Source organism: Triturus cristatus, chromosome 11 (genome assembly GCF_964204655.1).
Source record: "Triturus cristatus chromosome 11, aTriCri1.1, whole genome shotgun sequence".
Classification (NCBI taxonomy): Eukaryota; Metazoa; Chordata; class Amphibia; order Caudata; family Salamandridae; genus Triturus; species Triturus cristatus.
Window position 1 is genome coordinate 1,062,004,239 of NC_140594.1, and position 26,457 is coordinate 1,062,030,695.

Genomic DNA, 26,457 nt, shown 5'->3' on the forward strand with positions numbered 1-26,457 from the left:
TCACGTGATATACCCTGTAGTACCCCTGTAAACCTGCGTCTGGAGGGTTACTGGACTGGGAATGTTTGAGAATTCCTAAAGTAGTCAATCTGAATCATTTCTTATTTTTTTAACCTGCTCCTAAGTGTAGATTCGGTTGCATGTTTGTTTTACCTATGCCAGATGGGGATGACTTGGACAGGCATTTATATTTTTATCTGGTGTCTCTGAAAGGCTGTTGAAGTGAAATTCCCATTAACTCTATCAGTAAAACTAACAATTTTGCTAAAATATTTTTTTCTTTAGATTGGAAGTTGCAAAGGAGCAAAATGATGCGCTGTCACAAAAACTGAAATGTACGAATATGTCTACGCTAAGTGTTGAAGAAAAAGCTAAGCAGATAGAGGAAATGCTAAAGCAGGAGGAACAATATGTGATGGTACAGAAACATTTTCATGAAGCAAACCAGTTTATTTTGATAACGTGTTTGTGTGTGTGAGTGTGAGTGTGTGTGTGTGTGTGTGTGTATACATACATATGTATGTGTGTACATTTGATTTTTTCAGTAAATAATCCCATTGACAGATATAATACTGTGCATCACCACAATGTGTTTTTAAAAAACATGCACAACACAAAAACACACCTTCATTGAATGCAGAGAGCAAAGGGGGAGTGATTGGAATAGTTGCAGCATGTAACAGAGTCTTACTGTCATTCAGAAACTCTGTTTTGTTTTGTCAAAATTACAGAAAAGAAGACCTAGAATATTAAAACTTAGAAAATGATTCTCTGAGAGTTGATATCCATGTTGCATCAAGCTTGTTATGGTCCCTTAGCCATGTGTCAATAATATGCTTTCCTGTTGCTTTCAATTTATGTTGTGCACCATCAACACAGAAATCAAATTAGTGCTAGCACAGAATGTTCAATGTGCAATTTCCTACAGGTGTCTGTAAATACAAGTGTTTGATATCTGTATGTGGCTGGCTTCAACAGTCCACTTTGGGCATCTAACTTCAAGTGTCACAGTTGACAAATGTAAATAATAACCTCCAGCTACTTCTTAATTGGTTGAAAATTAAGTGCATGACCCAAAGTTTAGGAGCCTGCTGCTGAATGCATAATTGCTGAATACCAAGGCTGCCTAGTTTTGATTTCATCCCATGCCTCTTTATTGTGCCATTTTACTTTATTATGTTACTTTATCTCATTCTTGCAAGTTGTTTTTAATCCCTGCTTTCTCTATTAGTCATCATTTTCTTTTCTTTCTCTTCCTCGTTCATTCTTTTTGGTCTGTCTTACGCTCACTGTCAAAGTCTGACTAGGAAAAATAAGTCACAGTCCCCAAAAAAGATTGCTGGTTCTCACCATATGTAACTAATGGCATAAACTAAGCCAATCCTTCACTCAAGGGGCAAGTACATTTTGATGTCTGATGAGAAAGGTGCTTCCTTTTGTAGATCTGTAATATGTTCAGGGCAACTCTTACAACTTGAGTATGAGAATATTACAGATATGTCTTTGCTAGGAGTCATAGTGTATGTAAACAATTCACTAGCCTTATAACGTAAAGATAACTTATCTGATCTGTTACCTCTCACTCCGTATATGCTGTAGATGTGTATGTTTTTTTTTTAATGTTTATTGTTATACGGCTCCATTTCTTACCCCAAAGTTTATTTTTGTTTTCAGGAAATTGAATTTCAGTTGAAACAATTGCGGGAGCTGCATTTCAAAAAAACTCAAGAGTTGCATAACCAGAACACAAAAGAGAAGACTCTTCTTTCAGAAATCAGTGGAAGCCACGCAACTTTGAGAAATCGCAGTTCTTTTTTGCATAAACTAGATGAGAATGCTCTAAAGCAACAAAAAATCCTTTATAACCAGGTATACATAATTGCATCTGCTACTATATTGGGCATACATGAATTTTAACAAATATACCCATGTGTAGAGTTTTGTTTATGTGAGTTGCAGGTTGCCTTCCTTAATGCGAAGCTCTACACCTCATTTATTTTTTGTAAAATGTTCTTATTGTTTAATCAGGATGCAGTAACATTGACATGACCTTATTAATTAAAAAAAAAATGATATATATATATGCAAATTTATAGAGATAAGGATATGTAGTCAATAACCAAGAGTATTCGTATTACGATACATCTAAGCAACGTAATAGTGCCAAAACAGTAGTAAAGAAATCATTAATAGAAGTATAAAAAATTTAAGTTTACTATTACTATATTTCTATTCTGTATTCCCATAATTTCCATGAGAGAAATAATAAGGTCTTCTTTTAAATTTGCTCATCCTTCAGTACATACATATGTAATGTGATGTGATGTATAAGAATATACACATACATAATAACTATTTAATTCTTCAATTTTTCAGCCAACATTCAGTCTTAAGAAACAGTACAATGAATAAGTAATAGTTAATTTTAAAAGATTAAAATTCAATTATGAAGGATTTCTATTAGACAGTTTTAGTTTACAGAGATTCCCGTGTGTATATTAGAAGTGGAAACCATATTTTCTTGTTGACTACCATTTGTTATATTGATCTCTAAAATGTGCAATCACATCATTTCTTTTATCCAGTCTAGTGCATTAGGAGTTCTCCATCTCTATAACAAAAAGATTGCAATTTTTCTTTTCCAATGTATCCTAATACTGTGAATGCTTGAAATGAAGTCATGAATAATACCAAATGTTGGATCTCTTACGAATGTATATGCATTTATTTCTGACTCTTCATTCCAGATAATACTCTACTATTCTGTTATGAGAACACTGCTCCACAAAACATTGACAATACCGTAGTCCATTTGATGATCTGAAACTGGATGAAGCCACACCTTGAAGAAGTGCTTAGGAGAAAAATGCTAGTTATAAAGATTTTTACAATAGCTGTACTTTAAAGGGGCAATCCGGTCAATGATGCCACAATTGATCTCAAAACCCCAGTTGACATCATCAAACAAACAAACATTCTAGAAATGCTGGCAATTATTTGAAAGGCAGTGCTGGGCAAAGAGAACTGCTTTCCCCACACTGGAAGTTCCCTTTAATTCAGTTTCTCCATGATATTTATCATGAACTTATAAAGTGTAATTCCATGTTCTTCTGTAGTGAATGACAGTTACACTTGCCAGTAGTCAACACTGTAGACTTGGAGAAAAAGCCATTTTGTTACATGGACCTTAAACGGGCCCAATTTCTTTTACAAACCTATGAGTAGGAGAAGATATTGAACTTTTTGAATAGTTTTCATCATGCCTTGTACACAATGTTTCAATCCAAAACCTCTCTCTCTTTGAGAGAAGTGAACGTATCTTTCAAATCCATAAAGATGACAGTATCTTATCAACTCACATATTACTACAAGTCTCATTGATTTCAGCAGGGTCACAAGATGGGCGTACCCCAATCACTATGTTTGTATTATTCCAAAAGATGGCTGAGGTGTGGAGATACAAGCATAGTATTAGTTTCCAATGAATGTTAAACTGTGCGTTTACCAGTAGGTGGAATTTTACCGGAATTATAGATGTATGCCAGATCATCTTCGTTATCACTTATTTCTTTGGGAAGGTTTTGAGAAAAGTATTGCTATATAATACATTCCAGAGCTCAGTCATCTAAGCCCCAGTATAATGATAATGGCATATAGTTTTTGATAGTTATACTCTTGGTTTGGTGTTATGATCATTTTCAATTAAACTCATTTCCCCTATTGTGACATTTTTAATTTTGGCCTTTCGAGTAAATGTTCATTTGTTTTTTCTAGTAGGCCTGTAATAGTGTCTGCAGTCATATCTTCCAAACCTCTATTGACTGTATTTAGGGTTGGTTACAATTGGGAAGAATACCTAAAGCTCTGATGCCAAGCAGTGTTCCTTAAGGTACGAACCTAGCACTTAAGAATGGAAGCCATTATCTTAATCAGCTGAGTATAACATTTAACGTTCAAGTTATCTGCATTCATCGGAATCCATCTGACACTCAACTTTACTTGAAAACATACTCAGTCAACGTGATATATATCTTTAGCTCGTGTTTGACAAAGCAACAAACTTCAATGTCATTCAACCTTTTTGCTGCTAAATCCACATAACAACTGAGCTCCTCCTCATCTTACCCAGACACAAAAACAAATTTGATCCCTTGCTCAGTGATGAGCTAAAGACAGATGCTTCCTCCCTCCATCTCTTCTCAGTAAAAGTTTTAGGTTATACTCTTGGCTCCACTCTCTAACTATGTCCACTCATCACCATCATAGCAAAAGTATTCAGTTAGTACCTTCATTCTCTTCAAAATACAGAATACTTAACTGTCCCCATCCAACTGCAGCACATGCTATTGTCACTGTGCAGAAACATTTTGGGAGTGTATTATTAACAGGCATTCCACAATCATTTCATCCACCTCTGAATCAATCCTCTTCTCTTTGGCGAGACGTCGTCCCTTTTTTAAGTTGGCTAGCAGTTTAATGAAGAATTACATTTCAGTGTTGGTGTCTGGCTTACAAAGCAAGACACTTAAGGATTCTCCCTTGAAACCAAAAGGGACTGTGAATAACAAGCTCTCAGGCACAAAATTAGATTTTCACAAGGCAGCTACATTATTTTGGAATGGTCTCTCCTCCTGATTTAAGAGTCACCCCTCTCTTCTAAAGTTCAGGCAGTATTTAAAAACTCGAAATTTCAGGTTGTTCCTGAAATACCATTGCTGACAAACTCAACCGCTCCCTCCAACCTTACCTCTGCGCTAAAATTCTAACACTTTTCTTTCTTTATTGTAGTCTGATACTTTACTTTGTTTTTGCAATTACTTTTTCTGTGGTAGAAATAAATATATATGTGGTATAAAACACGTTAATGTCAATATGAAGCAGCAGTTCTGTATAAAAGGATTAGTAAAGACATAAGTAGCTCTCACCGTGTCTTGCAGGAAGGTGTCAGTTAGCACCCACTCATTGTCTTCTTGTCTGCTTCTGCAGAGCTTGTCTGGTTTTGAGATTAAAGATATGTGCCTCCACCATATTGATGTTCCTTACAAGAGGCCAGTGTCAGATTGTCTCTACTTCTCTTGACAGTGCTCTGGCTGCCCAATGTTTTTAAGTAATTAATTGTGGTTCTGTTGGCCTTTTGAAAAAGAATGGGTGATGTGAATATTGGTGGAGGGAATGATTTTAGAGCTAGGTGAAATTTCCTCAGCTCCAGCATACCAGGTACAACTTTTGCACCGGAGACCGCTTCCCATGAGCAGAGTGTTCCCTCTTGTGCTCTCCCAATTCTTCATTGAACCACCCATTACAGCTTTTGACCGAGGTTTCCAGAATGGAACTCATTGAGGCATATTCCAATCTTTGCACTACCCTGGTAGAGATTGGACAGCACGGCTAGGCACCTTAATCTTCCCCTCACGGTCTCCTGTCTGCTGCAACCACTGGACGTCTTGACACTTATGAAGAGGATGCATTTGCAGACTGGTATTGGATGCTAGGAAGATGCAGGAGACCATGCTGTCAAAGTGAGAGGACTCTGGTCTGAAAAATAGAGTTATTCTTCTTTAGAAAAAGTATTTTCAGCACAGAAATTACGTTCTGTTCTACAAAAGAGACAGATGCCATATATGAATCAATTGTGTCCCCAAAACTCTGTATTCTCTGAACTGGTTAGAGGATGATTTGAAAGAGATCTGCAGCCCCAGCCTAGAAGACGATACAGCACTGACTTGTTCCTGTTGAACTAACCATCCACATACAGATAGACGAAGAAGTCTCTCCACATTATTGCTTTTACTATTGTGGCCATGTACTTTCTTAACACCTTTGAGGTTAATCTGAGGCTAAACAGAATAACTTGAATTTGGTAGTGAAAGCTCCCTTTAGGAACTAGGAGAATTTCATGGGATTCTTGAATATTGGTATGTGGAAGTAGCTTCTTGTAATTCTCTAAAAGCTATCCAGTCTCCTTGATGGAGACCAGGATAGATATGATGGGGGGGGGGGGGGGGCTTGCATCTTGAATGTTTCCCTTTTCACCCATTTGGTGGTGAATATCAGAATTAGAATTTAATGGTAATTTTGAGGCGCACTTCTTTTTCTATACCTAAAAGGAACAGGACCATATGCCCTTGTTTGGAGTTTGTGAAACTGCTGTACGAAGGATTCAAACTTTATGTACCTAATAGTTCAAAAGCAAATGTTTCAACTCTGTTGGAGGTATGGATGATGGAGAAGAACGTAATCTGATTTCTATCAATTCTTAAAAATATTTCAAAGCTAATTGTGTTTTGCTTTGCTCTACCACAAAAGGAAATGGTAAGAAATTGTTTCTGCCTTTTAAAATACTGTTTGTTAGTAGGTTGTTGCTCTTTTCGAAGTTGCAATTGCTGTTGTATTTTAGGCAAGTAATAAAGGCTATTTGCTGGCTTCTATCATAGTCTGTGCTTTGGAAATTGGGGCACTCCTTGTGGTTATCAAAGTTTAATTACACGTCTAGAATTGTTTGGTTGGCTTTAGGGGATAGTATCATCAAGTGGAGCCTGGAGGAACACCCCAGAGAGAGACTATGAAATGGCTTTGTTCAATGTTATTATGCCTTTAGAATGTTCTCTATGTCATCCCTGTTCTCTTTCTCTAAAAGCTCAATAAAGCAGTACAATGAAATCCCCAGTTCGTTTCTGTACATTCCTAATAGCACTGTAGAGCTAGAACTACCAGCTCTTATTGTGATTGCTGAAGCCTGACATACCCTGTTGACCAAATCCATCCCTTTGCTTTCGTTTTCCAGAGGAGCTGAAGAAGCTGAAGAGAGATCATTGTAGCAGTTCTTACCTGCTGAAACCTCCCTCCAGGGAATCAGTAGCAGGAGTTTACCTAAGGAAGAAGGGTTCCATTATGCATTTTATGGAGGTGGGGGTCAGTCTTCAATAGTCCTTGAACGAAGGTGACCAACAGTCTGGCTTGCAGTTTTTGAAGCAATTAGAGAGGTGTCAAATTCAGGAAAGGTTGCTTCATCTCCAGGCTGGCATTTGATGGACCTGACCCAATATGCTCACACAAGGGCAAAACTTGCAGTTAACTATAAATCATTTATATATTCCACCTTCAAATGCGTCTTCATTTACCCATGGTGTTTACATCAGCAAAACCTATCTGGCTGGGACTAGTATGCCTTTGGAAAAACAAGGTTACAAAGACCTATTGACCACTATGCCAAGACTAGATTTGGGTATCTGTTTCCCAACCAGTTGGGAAGGAGGAAGAGCAAGACGGCAGAGTGAGGAAAAATGACACTCATGGTGCTTCTTAGACCTTGCTCTCCGTTCTTCACAAAACCCTCTGAACCATTCTGTATAAACAGAAGTTCTACTCTACAACATTGCATTGTGCATGAACTGGGTATGACAATTGGTGGCGTGTGTGTAAGGGGGGCAAATCCCAATCTCTTTTAGGCCAACTCACAGATGAAAGCTTAAAATGTTTTAATAGTAATCACTTTCTTTTTTGTGATACGTTTCTAGTCGTTCCTAACTGCGTAGTCAATTCCCAACCGGGGACAGCAATACCAAAAGTGCCAGTGGGTCACAGCTGCTTTGTACGGCCTCCTTTTGTTTCCCCAGAGCACTCTAGTATTACAGAAGAAGCAGCAGACACTTGCACTGTCCCTTCTGTTATATAGATTGCACCACATGCACGTAGTGGCAACACAATCACAAAAGGGTGTTTCCTCATTTGCATGGGGGCGGGGCACCTTGCAAAATAGGAAACACTCTGCCTCTGTATTAAAGACCTAGGGGCATATGTATCAAGCGATTTTTTACTCGCAAACGCTGCGATTCGCAAAAAACAGCGTTTGCGAATAAAAAATCGCTAAACGGTATGTATGAGCCATTTTTCAGCGCAAATTTAAGGAATCGCTAATTTTGCGATTTCCTAACTTTTCGCAAGCATTTAAGAAATCGCAAATTGCGATTTCTTAAATGAAATGCAACAGGCAACAAAGTTTTGCGAAAAATCCGTAAGAAATCGCAAATTTGCGAATTCTTTTAAAAATGCACTATTTTAAATTTTAATAAGTGCCACGTGGCGCACATACATGCCCTTAGGGCATGTATGTGCGCCATATGTCCACACATGCTGATTTCAGGGGTGCATCAGGGTGTCATCTTGACACCCTTGCACCTTTGAAATTATTCTCAAATTGCGATTAGCAAATTGCGAATCGCAATTTGAGAATTACTTCCCATTCATTCCTATGGGTCTCCTGGCCCATAGAAATGAATGGGCAGGTATTCCTTAATTGCGATTTCGCAATTTGCTAATCGCAATTAAGGAATTTTAAGAAATCGCTAAATATTAGCGATATTTTGAATACATCCCATTTTGCGATTCTCAAATAGCGATTCTCAAAAAATCGCTATTTGAGATTCGCAAATTCGGGTTTTGATACATATGCCCCCTAGATGCATAGACAAAGAGGCCATCAGGAGCCGAACTGACTGTGATCTTCAGTGAAGTGGCAGATAATCGGTGCACCCCCGAGGGAGCCCTTTGAAAGCTGGGAAAAAAGGTATCTATGAATTCCAAGACATCTACTTTCAGGCGTGTGCAGTCAACCTCAGTCAACCTCAGTCTTTTTAAAGTAGCTTGGGCTAATTTCTTTTGTTATAATTTTAAGCTATATTACTATTTATTTCCATTAAAAATTGACAATGTGTGTGTTTTCTATTTTGCTACACAGGATTTTCAAATTCAGCAACTAGAGCGAAGGTTGTCTCGTTTAAAAGGAGAAGGAAATAAAGATGAAAAGCATGCACTGGAATTAAAGGTGGCAGAACTTACAAGAATATGTGGTGACAAAAAGAGTGCATTAACTCTTTTAAACATCCAGCACAATAAACTTCAGGTTTGGTGTTTTAGTGAATTTTGTTTACTGATTTAAAACATATTGACTTGAAAATATTTCAAATAAATTGAGGTGCCATAATGTGTGCATTTATGCAAAATCAGAACTATAGTTTACAAATACATATTTTAGGCAGCACCCATTCAATCCATGCTGATTCATATCAAAGTGGTTTCCTTTTTTTCTGGAACATTGATTTGCAAGGATAAGGGTTCACATTAAAAACCTCATCTAATTTATTTTCTCCTTTTCAATAAAATGCAATTGTCATCTCTCCTACAGAGAAATAACTTGGGAATCAAGCTGGCTTATTAACATTAAAATAAAGTGAATACTTAGATATATATTTATTGTTGTAAATCTTACTAGGCATTTGTATATTTAACAACGCATCAACCGAGACAAAAACGGCAACTGGAGCTCTGCAGAAAAAAATTAAAACAGTACAAAATGCAATAGAAATAAAAAGTACAGTTAATTTACAATATAGCATATTTTTAAAGTAAAATCTATACAATGGCAAGAAGTTAACATAAACAAATGCCCGTCAGTAAAACCTTTCATATTACAAATCAAAACAGTGTAGAGGTGTCCCAAAAATTGTACTCTAATAGTAGAGACTGAGAATGGGAGAGAGGCCTAAAAAATGAAGAAAAGGAATTTCACACCCTGGAAGCAGCAGCAAAGCATCAATAAGAACTTCTACCAAATTGCAGAAGTATACAAGAAATGCATCTGTGATAGGGCCTTTGTACAGCACATAGCTTCATAGCTCCCTCATGTTAAAATATTTAATGTGAGTTCACAGAACTTCACACATACATGCTTCTGATTCTCTAGGCTTTCATGAACATTTAATTTAGACTTGCATAGACCTTCCACTGTGAATAGTCATTTATATTTTCGCTAGCTTTAATATATTCTGCATAATATTAATTTAGAGATTTGCAAATAATATCAGTGTAGAAATCGGACTGAGGAGAGGAGTTTGCCAATCAAAGATGATAGCTGGTATGTGTAGATCACCACACCAGACACATCCAGTTATTTGACTTCCACATACTTCTATGAAGCCTATACAGTTTATTGAAACATGTCCATTCCAGGCATCCACTTCATAACTTGGAAATAGTTGACTGAGAAACTGTATAGAACCTAAAAGGCCACCTGGCCCATTGTTATTTTACAAAGACAGTTTGGTTTACATTTTGATTTGAAAAATGTATTACTCTGGGAATCTCATGACTTCTGTCTGTATGTTTAAACAGGGTGATGTTGCACATGGCAAAAGAGAGCTAGAGAAAATAGCACATGAGAAGAGTTGCCTTGTCAACAGAACGGAAGAACTTACTCTGTTCAATGCCATGTCGGACAAAGCACTTAAAAAGATCAGAGTCGCTAAGCAGGTATGGATATTTTAATTTTATTAACCAGTACAGCAGGTAATGTAATTGATACCATTAACAAGTAGATTATTTTCTACTTCAATTTGTGTGATCAACGTGTAATACAACGGAAAGTGCTTTGGCTTTAGATTAAGGGGGTACAAGTTCTGGAGTATGTCTACTTCTCTTAAATAACATCATTTGATTTTGTGCTATAGTGTTGCATTTTTGTTTTCTATAATTTTCAAATTCATACCACTGAATTTTTCTACTTATTAGATGCATATATCTTGTCTAAAGCACGAGCTCAATGTTGCAATACTATGACCCATGCCCCCTATTGCACTGGGTAAATAAAACAATTATTACAGAATGTATTTATGTCAGTGTCATAATATGGACAAGTATTAAGTAGCGACAGCTGTATTTCTCTAAATCCTATTAAAAACTACAGATATTAGGAACTCATGACCGGAGTTTTGAATGTTGATTTGGTATCACTTATTTATTAAAATCTATAGGTTTAGTTTGCATAATGGATGCTTCTCTGTCCATCCCTAAGATGCCAATAAAAGATTATTACAAAAAAAATGAGTATATGTCTTGCAATAGTGTTGTTACCATAGATTAAACTGTTAACATACTACCATAGAAACAGACTCTTAATTCCGAACCCTTTGACATCTGGTTAAAAAAGTGGAGAAGCACCTTAGATGAGGAAATAACTGGCATCTTTACCAATAGGGGATCTGTTGCCTCCAAACTGCCAATCACTGCGTCAACCGGTCAAGAATGCAGAGTCAATATTCACAAGGACATACTAAGGTCTTAATATGAAAAACAACTTTTTAAACATCTTGCCATTTTTCTTCCTATGAAATTGAATACCATCAAATATATGTATGCACTTTTTACATAGCACCAAACATAGCCAAAACTCCTTGGAGCCCTGTGCAAGTTCAAAGGCAAAGATACAGTCAATGAGTGATTGGAGGGGCAGCTGGTTTATTATCCGTCCTTAAATATCAAATGTCTAAAAGAATTACTCCAAACCTGGGTAGGCATCAATGAAAGTGTCTTGAAATGGCCCAAACCTTCCTAAAGAACTAAAATAATCTAGTTGAAATTGGATTGGTTAACACTAACTACTTGAGGCTTATCCGTGGAGTTCATGATGAACCCAGCTTTTTCCTGCTACTATACATAATCTACATAGCTAACCTTAAATGTTACTATTCACAGCTTCAAATATAAGCAGATAATACTCAGATCCACCTCAGACTGGGTGATAGGTCTACAAATCTGAATGCCCTGTGGAGTTAATGAAATTTCTTTTCCGTGTCTTCTCATGCCATTGACAAGTAAGTCAGTGGATGAGAAAGAGCTGTGTATTTGTGGATGACTTAAAAATGAAATTCTTTAACTGGGCTGCAGAAATATTAAGATCCTGCCATTTCATGCCTTCAGACACTGAACAAACCACCTACCTGCTGACTCTGGCAAAAATCCTAAGCTTCCTCTTTGATTCTGTATTGTCTTCATCCAATGTCTATGGTACTAAGGACTGTGAGTACCACCAATTGATCTCTTAACGATGCCACTCTGTATACTGAATTACGGCAATTGATCACAGTTAAGTAGAACTCTAAAATCCTTGATGCTATCTGGACTGGGCTGGACTATTCCAGTGATATATACATGAACCTCCCAAACTACCAAATATAGATACTTCATAGATTCCAAAATCAGGCAGCTTGAAAGTGCATCAATTTCAAAAGGCACAAATGCCTAACACTGATCATCGACACTCCACTGGTTTTCAGTGCATCAAAGACTACATTAATACCTTGTGGAACATAGCCCTAATTACCCAAAAAACACAGGAGCACCATACGATCTTACCAGGTATCTACTTTCTGGCCATGTTAGCTTTATTAGACACAGTAGCTTCAAGGGAAAGGAACAGAGAGGAGAAGCACTATGTGTAAGAGCATGAACGCTCTTGAACAAACGGGACAGGTCTACAAAGACAGTTTATATAAAATCTAAAAAACATACCTTTTCAAACATACTCTACAGTTAGCGGTATTCAGGTAGTACTTTTTCAAACTCAACCAATTGATCTAGCCCTCCTGTGACAATACTCACACCCACACTGATAACGTTTCAGTGCAACAAGAGCAAAAGTAGGGCCCTGTGATAATCCTTCCTTCTTCCTCATTAGCTTCAGTCTTGACTTTACCCTAAAAAGGCAATGAAGCACATTAACGGACAGGTATTATGCCATTCCAAGGGGGTATGCTTGGATGGAAGTGTGTTAAATTACAGGGCGACCATGCTGCACCCAACTGAAGAAGCCTAACTCTTGGGTTGCATTTCCTCTGGTTCTGGGAGGACCTGGATTGGCAGTTTGGCTGAAATATTCCTTTTGAAGTTGGACGAAGGCTGGTTTGCATATGACTGGGTCTTATCTAAAGTGACATATTGTTCCAGAGTGACCCAATGTGGGGGTCCCATACTCACTGTGCCCATAGAACCAAGCTGCACCTTCTGAAGAATCCCAGATAGGCCAAAACTGGTCTGGGGTTGCTTGTGTTCTGTTTCAGACAGCACCTGGTTTGGCAGTTCAGGCTGGACTGTTCCTATTAGAGCTACAGCTGGATTAAGGTTGATTTGCATATGGCTTGGTGGATAAAATAACTACACTATGTGTAATCATTCCTCCCATCACCTTGTGTGTGTTTTAATTACAGCCCTTGAATGAAGAATTTCAGGGTTGTGCTAATTGACCAGAGTGGTAAATTAACTTACTGTTGTGTCTAATTGAAAGGTTGTGGTTTATATGTGTGGCCTAAAAGGGAAGTGTTTTGCTGTCATGTATGATGTGCTGTAGCATGCACTCCTAGTTTTGCTCCGCTCGTGTAGCTGCACTTATGCCTGGAATGTGATAGACTGAGCAATAGCTAGAAACGTGGATTTTCCCACAGTCCTAAAGAGGGCAACATTTCCTAATCTTGGTTAGGTTTGAGTATCTGAAGAGCAACCCACATGAATGTACTCATTAATGGAAGCTATGATAAATGCTGTAGAGAATCCACCCAGGAGTAACAGAGGAGCAACCCACATGAATGCCCTAAATTACAGCTAGCCATTGTGAATGTGCTTCGCTGTTGTGTGCCTTTCTCTTATGACATACAGGCTCTTATTATGGAGTATTTTTAACTTTCTCTCTCTGTAGATATAGTTCGGGCTCTCCAAGAACTCTTAAGTATATTCACTCTAAATCAAGTGTTCATTATTATTGGGTATTGCTACTCCAATTACACCTGTTTATTACTGAATATGTGAATTTCATCAATGAGAAATGTTAGACCTGGCCCTCTCTGCAGGGTCACCCACAAACCTTTTGCCTTTGCCCTCTACTTTTTGCTACATTCGTTTTTATTGGCCTTAGGGGTCTTACCAATGCTAACCAGTGCTAATGTACTTGTGCTATGTCCTTAAAACATGGTGGAATTGATTTATACCCAAATGGCACATTTGATTTACTTGTAAATCCCTCGTAGAGTGATATCACATGTGCCAAGGGCCTGTAAATTAAATGCTTCTAGTGGGCCTGTGGTACTGAATGTGCCGCTCACTTAATTCGCCCTTCTAAACATGTCTCAGTCTTACCGTTGCAGCGTGGGTGTGCAGTTTTAAACTGCCATTTTGACTTGACAGTCTAAGGTTAAGTTTTACATGTCCTGGCAGTGAAAAACTCCTAAACTTGTTTATCACTACTGCAAGGCCTACCTCTATCATAGGATAACATTGGAGTTAATTTATAACATTTAATAAGCGATACCTTCAAATTGGGAGCAGCAAAACTGGTTGAGTTTGGTGTCTAAAAATTGTATTTAAAAACCCTCTTCAATAGTAAAAGTGGATTTCTAATCACAATTCTGAAAATGCCACTTTTATAAAGATGCAAAAAGAACAATTGATAGATGGAATGCTGAACAATGTCAAACACTCACCCCAGTACAGAGATCTGGGCCTAAATCCATTGTTTTTTTTGCTCACCTCGTCCTCCTAGTTGGGACCCAACCATATGCAAGTCAGTCTTGACCCTGCTCTCCATGGGAACAGTTCAGCACGACCTGTCAAGCCAGGTCCTCCCTAGACCGGAAACAAGCATCCTAGGTGAGGCATCAGCGAGGATAGCTTGAATCCAGTGGCATGACGAGAGCAGGACCCACATCTGGAGATGCCCGTTCCACTTGGGGGGACAAATGCAAAAAGAACAATTGATGGTAACTAGGTGTTGGCGGTATGGGCCACTCTAAGTTAATGAGGGGGAAGAGCTATCATCTACTGCACTTGCACATCGCAAAATGTTGCAGGATTCTGCTCATGCACAGAACTATGCGGCAGCAAACCAGGACCTCGGTGTATTGTTGTGTACCAAAAAGCCACCTCAGTGCCTAGAACCCCAATCCGACTAGCAATAGTGTCTCAGTCGTTCTCCGTACTACAGCGAAGCTACCACTGATTAGACAACCTAGAACATGCGACTTAGTAAACTCTCAGGAATAGTGGGAAACAAGAACACTCTTTCGTTCACACTCATACTTATCCACAACGTGAGTAATCAGAGACACTGTATAGTTTAAAATGTTTATTTTTATCTAACCTACTCTAAGGTTCAGCCAGTACAAGCAGCATAATGCATAAGAACAATATAATCAGCATTGTTACAATTCTATAAAGCACAAAAGGGGAAATCATATTATAATGACAGTGGAAACTATAGCGCCTTTTACCACCCGCCCCGTGCTTATGAGCTAGTTAAAAATACTTATAGAAGACCTCTGGGCTTTGTCAGCGAGACCCCATACCTACGAGATCAGATGCAATGAATTACATCCCCGGATCAGCACAGCTCTTCTATGGTGGAAAGGTTTTCTCCAAGTGCCTTCTAATGCATGTAATGCCATATTAAAAGCACCCGAGTTTCAGTTGGGCCGCTGTGCTTCATGTTATGTCTATGTGCGTGGGACTGACCAAAGTGAATCAACAGCATACATTGTTATTCGACCTTGAACACGCTGTGCAGAGAGAGAGTGCGGTGCCCAGCTGGATATGTGAAAGGTAGACAGTTCTTATGTGAAGCAGCGCCAGCAAAGTATTTCACGAGAACAGAGTCATGTAGTGTCATGTGCAAAAGCGGCAGAATGGCAGCCAAGCATATACTACTTATGCTAACTTAGAAATGTCTGCAGTTAACCCCATTTTCTTACTACACCCTCCTCTTGGTCAGGCCAACGGACAGTGGACTCAATAGAACACAGAGTTCAAGTCAGAGTGAGCAAGAATTAAGAGCAGCAGTCATATTTGGACAAAGAGTCAAATGGTGCACTAATTCGTGTGTAAAAACTCGATTAGAGAGAAAAAAGTGAAAAAGAAAAACCATTACAAAAAATATCCGGCAGCTGATGGAAGTCATCCACGTTAATCCATTAAGGTGTATGAGCAGTAAGTTGCAACAGCCTCCAAGAGGAAGTCATTGATATCGTCAGAAAAGAGAGTAACCATCCATTCCAGCAAAGAGAATGAACATATATGTTCATCAACAACGGGAGCTTCTAGCACCATCAGTGGACAACTTGCGTGTTCCTCAAGAAAACTTTGTTGTAGGAAATAATGTGCAGCTGCACAGACATCCCATTCCACTGAAACTCCAAGCGCAGCCGCGCTGGCCATAATCCCAACACCAGAACATTCCAGCTCATATGCCACTAGAGGACTCATTAGCAGGTCATAATCCGGGGCAGGAGACACCGTATTGGAGAGGCAAAGATCCAATACCCATTCAAATGAACATTCCAGGTAGTGGAAGACTGGTTGCACGCAAGTGAAATAACCAAACCGAAAGGATAATCCATAAGCCACGCTCAGAGTGGCCAGTGGTAAAGTACCGTAGCATTCAAGCATACGACTACGAAGCAGCAGCAGCCGGTCTCGGCTGTTTGGTGCCACAGGAAGAGCATCCATTTCGGAGCAAGCAAATTAACAGCAGACTCCCAGCGGCTAGGGCAAGTAATAGTGGCAAGCCACCGAAGACACTGGAAAAAATAGAATGGATAAATTCTGGTATCACACCAAATATAGTTTGAAAAGAGGTCACAAGGCCAGAGACCAGAGCTTTAAAAAAATGGGCAATGCCTGTAGTGTTGGAAGCATTGAAGATAGTGTGAATCAACGCACCGAAATGTAGTGGGAGATCGGTATTAAGAAGCGCATGTACCTCTGTACGGGTGTTAGCCACGTGAAGGACGAATGTCTCACGGGCAGATGTGAGAGCAACTTCTTTTTGGGACTATAATGCTCTTATTCTGTTCAATTTGTTGAACTCTGCCTTTAAGGTCAGAATGGAAGGCCAAATCGAGATGTCAAGCCTCCCATGCGGGGGAGGAAAAAGCACATTTTTACAGCAAACCACACGTTTTGAGACTGTTACAAAGTAAGCGATGCCAGCAAGCAAGCCGCAGCAATCTTCATTATTTAAAAGCAAATAGCTACCGTTTGCTAGCAAGGTAAACGTAGGTGTGATAGTTGGTACTGGATGACCCTTTAAAAGACACGCCAAATTCGGTGCTGTTAAATTACATGCGCTGTGCAATTGTATATTCTTACACACAAGAGAATGATCAGGCGAGGAATCACATGACTCCCCAGTGGGGTACACCTCTATTTGTCATCCCGAAAACATCTGTATGTGAATGGTAAAGACCACACCTCGTGAAGAAATGCACTACCTGAAGGTTCATAGTGGCCCAAGGGATAATGTTTCATACATGAACTAAATTTAAACAAGGAAAATGGCAGTTATTACCCATGGATGAGCCACACTGCTGAATTAGTTTCAGCAACAGAAAAAAGGCAGTGTATGTGGAATCCTTCATGGACATAAACTGTTGTCTATGTGTTAAGTTAAATGGCCTAAATAACGATGACGTGTTCATGTAATCCCAAGGAACTTTCCCCATCTTCAAAGTTTACAATGGCAATGCAAACTGCATAATTGAACGCAATTGATTTTGACCATGATACAAAACAGATACTTCATCATGAACAATATCCACAACAGATGAAACAATATTGTCTAATGTATAAATACGGGAAGAAAGAGTGTTAATACTATTATCAACAACAGCCAGCAGTTTTTCCAAATTAGCTTGGTCTATTACCCTTAGACGCGAAGCAGCTTCAACTTGGGACAGCTTCCAGATTTCATTGTAAGTGGCATAAATAAATCTTTTTGATCTAGGACCAGCAGGCCCTTTTATAAAATATGTCAAGTCAACGTCACTTGACAACAATGACAAATGCCGTGTAACTGACGTAAGGGTCGAGTGTTGCAACCAATTTTGACATAATTTTCCTACTGAATATGTAGTAACCGAATGGGAGTAAGAAAAACGAGAATCAGGTCTATCCTGAATGTATCCTGGGGCCTTGCCTAGAAAACGGCGTTGGCAAGAATCTGAACTTGTTTGCCAAACCAACCAACCCTGGGTGTCCAGGCTAGAGATATTAAAAGTAATATTGGTAAGCAACAATTGCAAATCATCAATGGCCAAATCAGTATGATTTATCCAGTTCTCATAAGGAGCTAGTGTAGGTATTTTATGTGCATTCATTTGTTTTGCAGTGGCTAAAATTAAATAGGTTGATTGATAATTCGAACTATTCAAAAATAGGATTTGTTTTGGGATATGGCACGCACGATGCAAAGCTTCAGAGCCTTGCATCTGCCAGAATTTAGAACCCCAAACAGGCCATAAGACCTACTGTATCCTTCCACAGCTCATAGCCACCCACTGCCCGTTGACCAATAAAGAATTTGGAATACACTAGTTTAGTGTGGGTGAGCATGACTTTAGAATTGGACGTAGTATTAAATGTAAAATAAAATGAATCCGGATTGGATTTATTGAAATCAGTGAAATATACACATTTTTTCAAAAGTGTTTTCGAACTGCCTTCAATGTGAGCTGGGCAATGTTCCCATTGTGTGTAATTAAAACATTTCTAAATGTATTAGCTTTATGCAGCTTTATGCAGGCAATGATGGCCATAATGCTGGTAACAAAATAAATCAGCATAATTTGCAGTATTTAAATACAAATCCTCAGCATCAAATGAAGCATAATACTTTAAATCACAAAATAAAGATTGAACAGCTTGTACGTCCCAATCATCAGATCGTATTTCACTACATCCCCCATAGAAACACGAAGTACATTCGGAACGTTAACCACCTCTTTGGGGCCATGAATTTGGTAGTTTACTGCATCCCAAACTATTCCATTAGCAACTGGCCTGGCAGACATGTTGACAAAAGTCTGGTCCCTTTTCATGATGTGTGATGAGGAGTGCGGTGCCAAAGTTCCATCAATTACTTTTACTGCAGAGCGTTCAGTGAGGTAGTGACCATTTATTAAAAGGAAGAAAAACGTTACAAATCCAAACGACATGAACAAAAAAATGGTGATGAGCATCAACCAAATGTATCTCCAAGGAGGAATCAAATAATTTATTTTAAACCAGGTGACAAAAATAGAACATTTGGACAGGGTACTCGATGATGTGGAGTTAGTGTCAAAAGAAAAATGTGACTGGTTAAGAGTGTTGTCTTGTAAACCAGGCAATAACTCTGTAGTGGGATACGCATATTCAGTTTCTTCAAGAAGAATGCAAGCCGAAGGGTTTAGCAAAGGATCAGTAGCAGTTGGCATCTCTATGGCAGTGTCAGGCCTGATGTTGTTGGAATTGGCCAAAACTGTATTCCTGGATATTGTTGGACAGGAAGCAGCAGGTGTCATACTATGTAGAATCGGCCAGGCGTTGTAGTTTGACATTGTCCACTAAGATGTATCTGTTGTCTTTGCGACCAGGAAGTGGTGGTAAAATTACTGTACGAGTACCCTTCACGCCAAGCACTGGGACAGGTGCACGATAAGAGGGGCCAAACTCTTTCTTGTTCTCCACCTTCTCACGGACCAGGTCTCCGATCTTGGGTAGCCAGCCGACTACCGGAATCTGCAACGTCACTTCAGCGGCGGAGGGTAAATGTTCCTTTGCAAGACTGTCTCGAGTCACCTGTAGTTTCTGTAACACATCAGAATGATTATCTATGTCAAAGGATGCGGCTGTCGCCGCCATGTCTAGACAATCAAGGTCCGCAACAAACATTTTCATGCCAAAGTGCATTTTGTATGGGGTCCACCCACCCAGAGATCTTCTAGGGAGATTCTTTAGTGCACATTGTACGCTATACAAATGGGCAAACCAGTTCCTTCCAGTACCTATAACTCTAGCTGTCAAGGATTGCTTTAAGTCACGGTTCATTCGCTCCACAACCGAATTGCACTCAGGCCTGTATGGAGACGAAAATTTGACTTGCACCCCCAAAGACCTCATGACATCCTTGTACGCCTTAGAGGCGAATGTTGGACCCTGGTCTGAATGAAAGGTGCCACATGCAAAAATTCCCACAAAGACACGCAAATCCCTGATGACAGTTCGTGTGTCAGCACTGCGTTGTTGCCAAACCCAAAGAAACGTGTAAACGAATAAACTGCAACTAAGATAAACGTATACGCAGTATCTGAAGAAAACGTACCACAGTGATCTAAATAAACACAATTGAATGGTTTATTAGAAATGTACAGCTTTGTTTGTGGCGGGCATGCTGCTGTTGAAGGTTTAATCTGCTGACAAATGTCACAAGAAAGCACATAATTACTGGTTTGTTTATATAACCCACGCCACCAGTAACGTTGCTGCAAGATAGAGACAGTCGCCGAAACGCCTGCATGAGCCGAGGCCATGCCTTTGTGCGCTGCTGTTATCAATGCTAGTCTGCGGTCCTCGTTGGGAATCAACCTGTCACCAACGTCATTCATTCTCACTTAGGGAACTTTATCGAGACTTAAATGATAAGAGTATTTCAAAGGGAAACCCTGTGGGTACTTACTTCCCTTCTCTGTAGCAGCTATAGCTGCCAAGATGTCATCATCGATCTCAGTCATGGATCTTGTAACTGCTGCTACTGAATATGTGGCTACTGCTGTTTTAGCTGCTTCATCAGCCAAACTATTACCAACTGCGTGTACTCCTTCACGCTGGTGGCCAAGAGTATGAATCACTTGTGTGAGAGGCAGACGTTCTTTCAGCTCTGCAACTCGAACCCAAAGCATTTTATGCTTAATTGCGCTGCCTTTAGAATCACGATTAGTCATTCTGAGACCAAAAGAATAAGTTGTCATTAAAAGACTGTACACAGTAGTAAGAATCACTCACAATCAAGGTAGTCCCATTAGGATCAGCAAACTCCAGTGTTAGCACCAGAGCACGCAGCTCCGCTAACTGGGCTGTACAGTCCCCTAGTGCCTGCGTGTGCACGACACTGGACTTGAACTCACCGTTCACTATGGTACCTGCCACTATAGCGCATGCTGCCAAGTGAGAATGTTTTAATCCGGTCACCGGTTGCGCAGAACCGTCGGTATAAATGATACAATGGTAGCCCTCGAGCGGTCGCATTGACAGAGGAGTAGGATGAACAAATTCATACTGTAAGAACTCCTGAGTTTGCAATGAGGAGTCAAAGTTATAGGGGACATCAGATGATGACAACGAAGTAGCCCATTGTATCCAACGCGGATGTAAAGCTTTTGAGTTTGGTACGCTGGATTTGTCACAGCCTCAAGAGCAGGATATGGTGTTACAACCATCATGCGTTTTCCTTGCGCCAGTTTAGGTTCCTTCAGGATCGCCATCTGGACTGCGGTCAATACTTTTTCAACCGTTGAAAAACGCAGTTCAGCCGAAGTGTACAAATGTGACTTGTAAGCAATAGGTACTGTGTCACCTTCATTAAATGTCAAGTAGGTGAAACCCACTGCCCCTGGCACAATTCTTATCACCAGGTTTGTGTGGTTATCACGCGTTAACAAGTATTTAGATTCAAGAAGATCAGACTGCAAGGATTGCAGAATAGCGCAATGTTCCGGAAGCCAGCAGGCTTTTGTACAGGTAGGTTGTATCAAGGCATACAGCGGCTTGATATGCTGGGCATAATCGGGAATGTAAGTTCATCCGAAGTTTAAGAATCCCAGCAAAGATTGCAATTTTTTCAGGGTTGTAGGAGAGCGCAAATGTGCGCATTTCTCCAAGAAGTGAGACGCCAGGCCTCTACCTTCATTATTGAGCTCATAGTCCAGGAACAACACTGTATACTCTGCAATGTGTGATTTTGCAAAGTTAAATTTGTAACCGTAGTCTGCAAGCAAAACTATGATGCGGTCCACGTGACAAAGATGCGGCCATAATTCGTCGTCCGTGAGATAAATATCATCAACGTACGAGTACGCATCAGGGTCTATGTCGTCTAACAAAGAGACAACACGTGCGGCAAAAACGCCCAGGCTGTTTTTGTAGCCCATGGCTAATCTTGTAAATTGTTTTTGTCTACCGCCCAAGGTGAATGCTGTCCATTGACTACTTATAGAGGACAGATTGTGGCTAAAAAAGCCAGTTCAAGTGTAGTTTTATATTTTTTTACGCCCAAGACTGTCTACAAGACCTGAGCTATGGGTATTCTGAACTGCACAGTTATGACAATGAGAGTTCAAATGTCAGTAATCCAAAAAAAAAGCGGTACGACCCATCTGGTTTGGTTACTGTAAAAAGAGGGTTATTCATCGGTGACACACATGTCTCAATCACTCCTTGATACTCTAATTGCTCAAGAGATTCAGAAATGAGTGCTTTTGCTTCCCGCCGGAGGGGATATTGGGGTTGTGGCTGTGGCATAGACCGCAATGGTATCTCTTGAGGCGGAGAGGTTTTATCCCAGCCCACCTGAGTACGGTACAGAGCCAGTGCAAGCACCAAAGCCCACTCTTTCGCAAAAGCCATTGCTTGCTCCATGGGTATGTTAAGTGAAAAACTAGGGGGGATTACCTCCTCTCCTCGAGGAGCGGCTAAAACAAAAGGCGGGGGCCAGTCTGCCTCAGCTAACAAGATGTCATACGAAGAAGTCAGATTTTCCCCAAAAATCCCTTTAATAACATGTTGTATATCACCTTCAATTAAAAATAAAATTTCATATAATCTATCAGGGGGAGCCACTCAGGTATCAGCAGTTTCTACTGAGATGAAAGTGTCAGTTGCTGTTGCCTCCAGAAATGGACGTAGTGCTTGCTGCACTATGGTAACCCCGCTGCGCTGTCTAGCAGTGTTACTGCCCAATTTAGATTCCGAAGGCGGGTTCTCACCGTCTGTGGCATAGATTGCTGTTAAAGCAGTAACTTTCTTCTTCTGAAACGGAGGGCGCTGACGGGGAAAATTGTCCTGCTTTCCTTTACATCAGTCTGTCGAGGTTGCTCGCGTCCCTGCGGGGCACCTCGACCTCTGCCGCGATCCTGGCGATCACCTCCACCGGCTTGTGAGCGCGATGTTTCCAGTGAAGAACGAGGAGAATGCTGATCAGGGACCTGAAACCTGTCAGGAGACCTAATTTTCGCACGGTCGTGCAAATCATAAGTGCGCTCAGAGGGCTCGGGTACCGGAGATGCTGCTCGTGACCCTTGTTTCTGTTGTTGCTTCCCTGCTTTTTATTTTTCCAATTCCTTTTAGGAAAAATAGGACGGTCGTCTTTATTAGACTGCACCGTCGGAGTTTGCTGTTGTGCCGGTATTTTAGCAAAAGGCTTCAAACCAAACTGTTGCGTCCAGTGGTCTTCTAGGCATCTGCGTTCATTTTTGGTAACACTCGAAGTTTCTCTTCCTCTGGGACAAGACGCAAAGCATTAGACACCTGAAAGTTAACTGCATCCCCTTTGATGTTTGCAAGTATTTATTTGTTTTATTTTTATTTTATTTATTTTTATGTATTTGAAAAGTTTTATATAGCGCTGGCTAAACCCAGAGGTATCCGAGCGCTTTACATGAGGAGGTACAATTGCTTCAAAACATAGTTACATAGTTACAACAGTTTCAGGTACGTAGTTACTGGAGATACATGAGTTACAAAGGCATGGCTCAGGTATGGGGAAGAAAAGGCAGGCAGGGGGTAGAGATTTGGGGGAGAGAGGGAAGGAATAGAAGAGGAAAATAAAGAGTGAGGGAGGGAAGAGGTGCGGGAGGGGGTAGGAAACACAGCAGTGCAATGAGGAAAGAGACAGAGTCTGACGATCGGATGGATAGGAGACGGCCAAGGGGGGGGAGAACCAGAGCCAAACTCCTCAATAGCTGCGTAGGGCAACTCCACCGGTCATCAGCCAAAGGTTGCTCGGTCGCCGAAGTACATCAGAGGGTTAAAGTATCAGCCTAGGGGAGATCATCAAAAAGGTTTCAGATAGAGCACCTTTTCACGGTGTACGGTGCTGAGATCCCAGCGCTAATGGGAACAGTCCCAAACCTCCGCTATGTGAGAATCCCTTAACACTGTGGACTCTCTCAGAGGGGGTATCTGAGACTCCAGGGCATAAATGCTGGATCCCTCCCCAACAAGGGGAGAAGGAGTGCTTTGGCAAGGGGCACATTAAAGGAGGCCGTTTAGGCATTTTCCGCTATGTGTGAATCCCTTAACACTGTGGACTCTCTCAGAGAGGAATCTGAGACTCCGGGGCTAAAATGCTGGATCCCTCCTCAACAAGGGGAGAGGGAGTGCTTTGGCAAGGGGCACATTCATGGAGACAGTTAAGGGACAGTTGAGCGGTAGGTGAGGACCTAAACAGCAGAATGGGGGAAATGATAGTGGGTACACTGGTAACAATGCCTACTGCCCTAGAGCAGCTAACGTAGGAGGTAGTAGGAAAAATCCAAGAAAATAAAATGAGTAGTCTGCCAAAATGTAGCTAAAAAAATCAGTTACCCTCAAGGTCTAAAGTGAAAGGGCTAGAAGTAAAAAGTGAGTTAAAGGGTTATGAGTTTTATATAGCGCTGGCTAGACCCGAAGGTATCAGAGTGCTGTACATGAGGTTCAAAATGTTACGAAATTAATATCGGTTAAAAAGTTACATCCGTTACTAGTAAAACATTCAAAGCAAATAGATGAATCACATATTCAGTGTCATGATGGGAGAGCCGAGTGGGGGAGGATGGTGGGAGAGCATCCATAGCCTCGCTGGCGTAAGCTCGGTGAGCCAGTCCATGTAGTCCGTTGTCGTTGGCGGGGCTTCTCTCTTTGCTGCAGTCCGGTGGAGCGAGAAAGGGGTGGGTGAAGGCCAATTTGGTGGTGGTCGATTGCAGGTAGGTCCGACATATTAAGGTCAGGCATCTGAGGCAGGACGGAGGTTGGTGATGTGAAAGGGCTTGATAGCATTAGGCAAGGAAGAAAGCAAGAGAAGGGCTTACTTGGTTCTCTTTGTAAGTAAAATAACCGCCTAAAGATCAAGATCGCCTGTCAGACACAAAGGCAGTGATAAGCAAAGCGGTGGAATCCGCAATTTTAGATACGGCATCAGGGTCAGGCGAGCCAGGCAGGACGGAAGTCTGTATCGAGGGGAAATAACGCCCAGAAAACAAGGGAACCAAGGAATCAAAGAATGCTTTTTTCCGGCGGGAGAGTTGGGTCAACCATTTGGGGCAGATAATAGGAGCTTTACATTTAAACTCGGAATCGGGGTCAGACTGAAGTGGAGAGAGACCCCGTCTCAAGATGGCGGTCCGCAAAGTCCTCCCGGAGCTGTCACTTAAAGAGCCATGCCCACCCCCGATCTCACCGTCAGTTGTGCGGTGTGGTGAATCGCAGACAGGGCAATCGTCGGTACTCCGGACCGTTAGGCAGGCCATCCAGGTGGAGTCTCCGTGCTCGTCTCCAGCAATTGATGAAAGTCCCATGATGGCAGCCGCAAGCCGAGCCGTAGTTGGGAACTGGCTCGGTGGCGGTCATGGGAGGCGGTAGCACTGCGGTACTTGCATCGCCAGCTCCGTGTCGTCTCAAACGGCGTAAGTATGAGATCAGCAACTACGTCAAACACTCCGACAAGATTCATCCCCAACTCCACTGCCACCTCCAGGCCGTGCTCATCCTGAACACACTTAATCACGGAGGGCAGCACAGTCATAGATGGTGTGCCAAAACTCTTCGCATACACTGCTGCAAACTCTTTAACCCAATTCTCACAATCGTATACCTCTGGTATTAAGTCTTTCTGCAAACTTATTGTTAAGATCCTGTGTTTCTCCACAGGAGAGGTATTAGGAAATACCGCTTCCAGCTGGTAAAATTTCTCAGCAAGCCAGTAAGGTAAATCATCCTTATTCTGTGGTCGCTTGCCCATAACCAAATTAACCATGACAGGACTAATAGACATCCCGGCCGGGCTAGCTGGTTGCGCTGCAACCCCAGGTGCGCCCATCTGGAGATTGCGGAATACGTATTGTACTAGAGCCCTATGCACATCAATCAAGGAGGTGTGCAAGACACGCAATTCGTCTATAGTGGCTGCTAGTTAACACGGATGTTGTGTGTACCTGGCCAAAACTGGCCAAGTGGTACCTTGAATCGACAAAGGGCCTAAATGGACCGGAGTCACTGTGTGGGGGAGGGCGCCATTAAACCAAATACGGTGTTGCCATGCTGAAATCGGAACCTCGAGAGTCGTATATGGCCGATATGCTACAGGTATTGCAGTGGGAGTGTATGTATGGAATAAATTATCATCACCGTTCACTGCCGGAAATGTTACCCAAGAGTAAAATACCTCAAAGTGGAAAGCCGAATTGGCTCAAACCACAAACATTAGTGCAATACCAACTTCTGATGGATACATCTGCCAGTGGATTCCTCACCTTGTGAATATCCCCTGCGCCAGCAACATTCGGAAACTTTTGTAGCTCTCCACGCCGACGAGGACGACGTCACAGAAGCACGGCTCCGCTCATGGCTCCGCTGACGTCACTGGATCCATAAGAGGACCTCGTCGGCGTGATGATGTCAGTTCCCTTTTTTCCGCGCCATCGACGCTAATGGTTTTCTGGGACTCTCCGTAGCTTTGGCTAGTTACTTTGTGTTTCTGCTGGTGATTCTCTTTTTTCTTGCTTCTTGTTCCAAGATGTCGACTAAGAAGTCTGGATTCAAGCCGTGTAGAGAGTGTGGTAAGCACATGTC

At 41.1% G+C, this 26,457-nt stretch overlaps 1 protein-coding gene across 1 annotated transcript in view; it reads left to right on the forward strand.

Moving 5' to 3' along the window:
- Positions 1 to 26,457, forward strand: part of CCDC39 (coiled-coil domain 39 molecular ruler complex subunit) — a 297,469-nt gene that overhangs the window by 77,145 nt on the left and 193,867 nt on the right. Inside the window, exons 9-12 of the mRNA XM_085635382.1 lie at positions 286 to 418; positions 1,675 to 1,869; positions 8,738 to 8,902; positions 10,171 to 10,308. Coding sequence (XP_085491508.1) covers positions 286 to 418; positions 1,675 to 1,869; positions 8,738 to 8,902; positions 10,171 to 10,308 — 631 coding nt within the window. The remainder of the gene's footprint in view (positions 1 to 285; positions 419 to 1,674; positions 1,870 to 8,737; positions 8,903 to 10,170; positions 10,309 to 26,457) is intronic.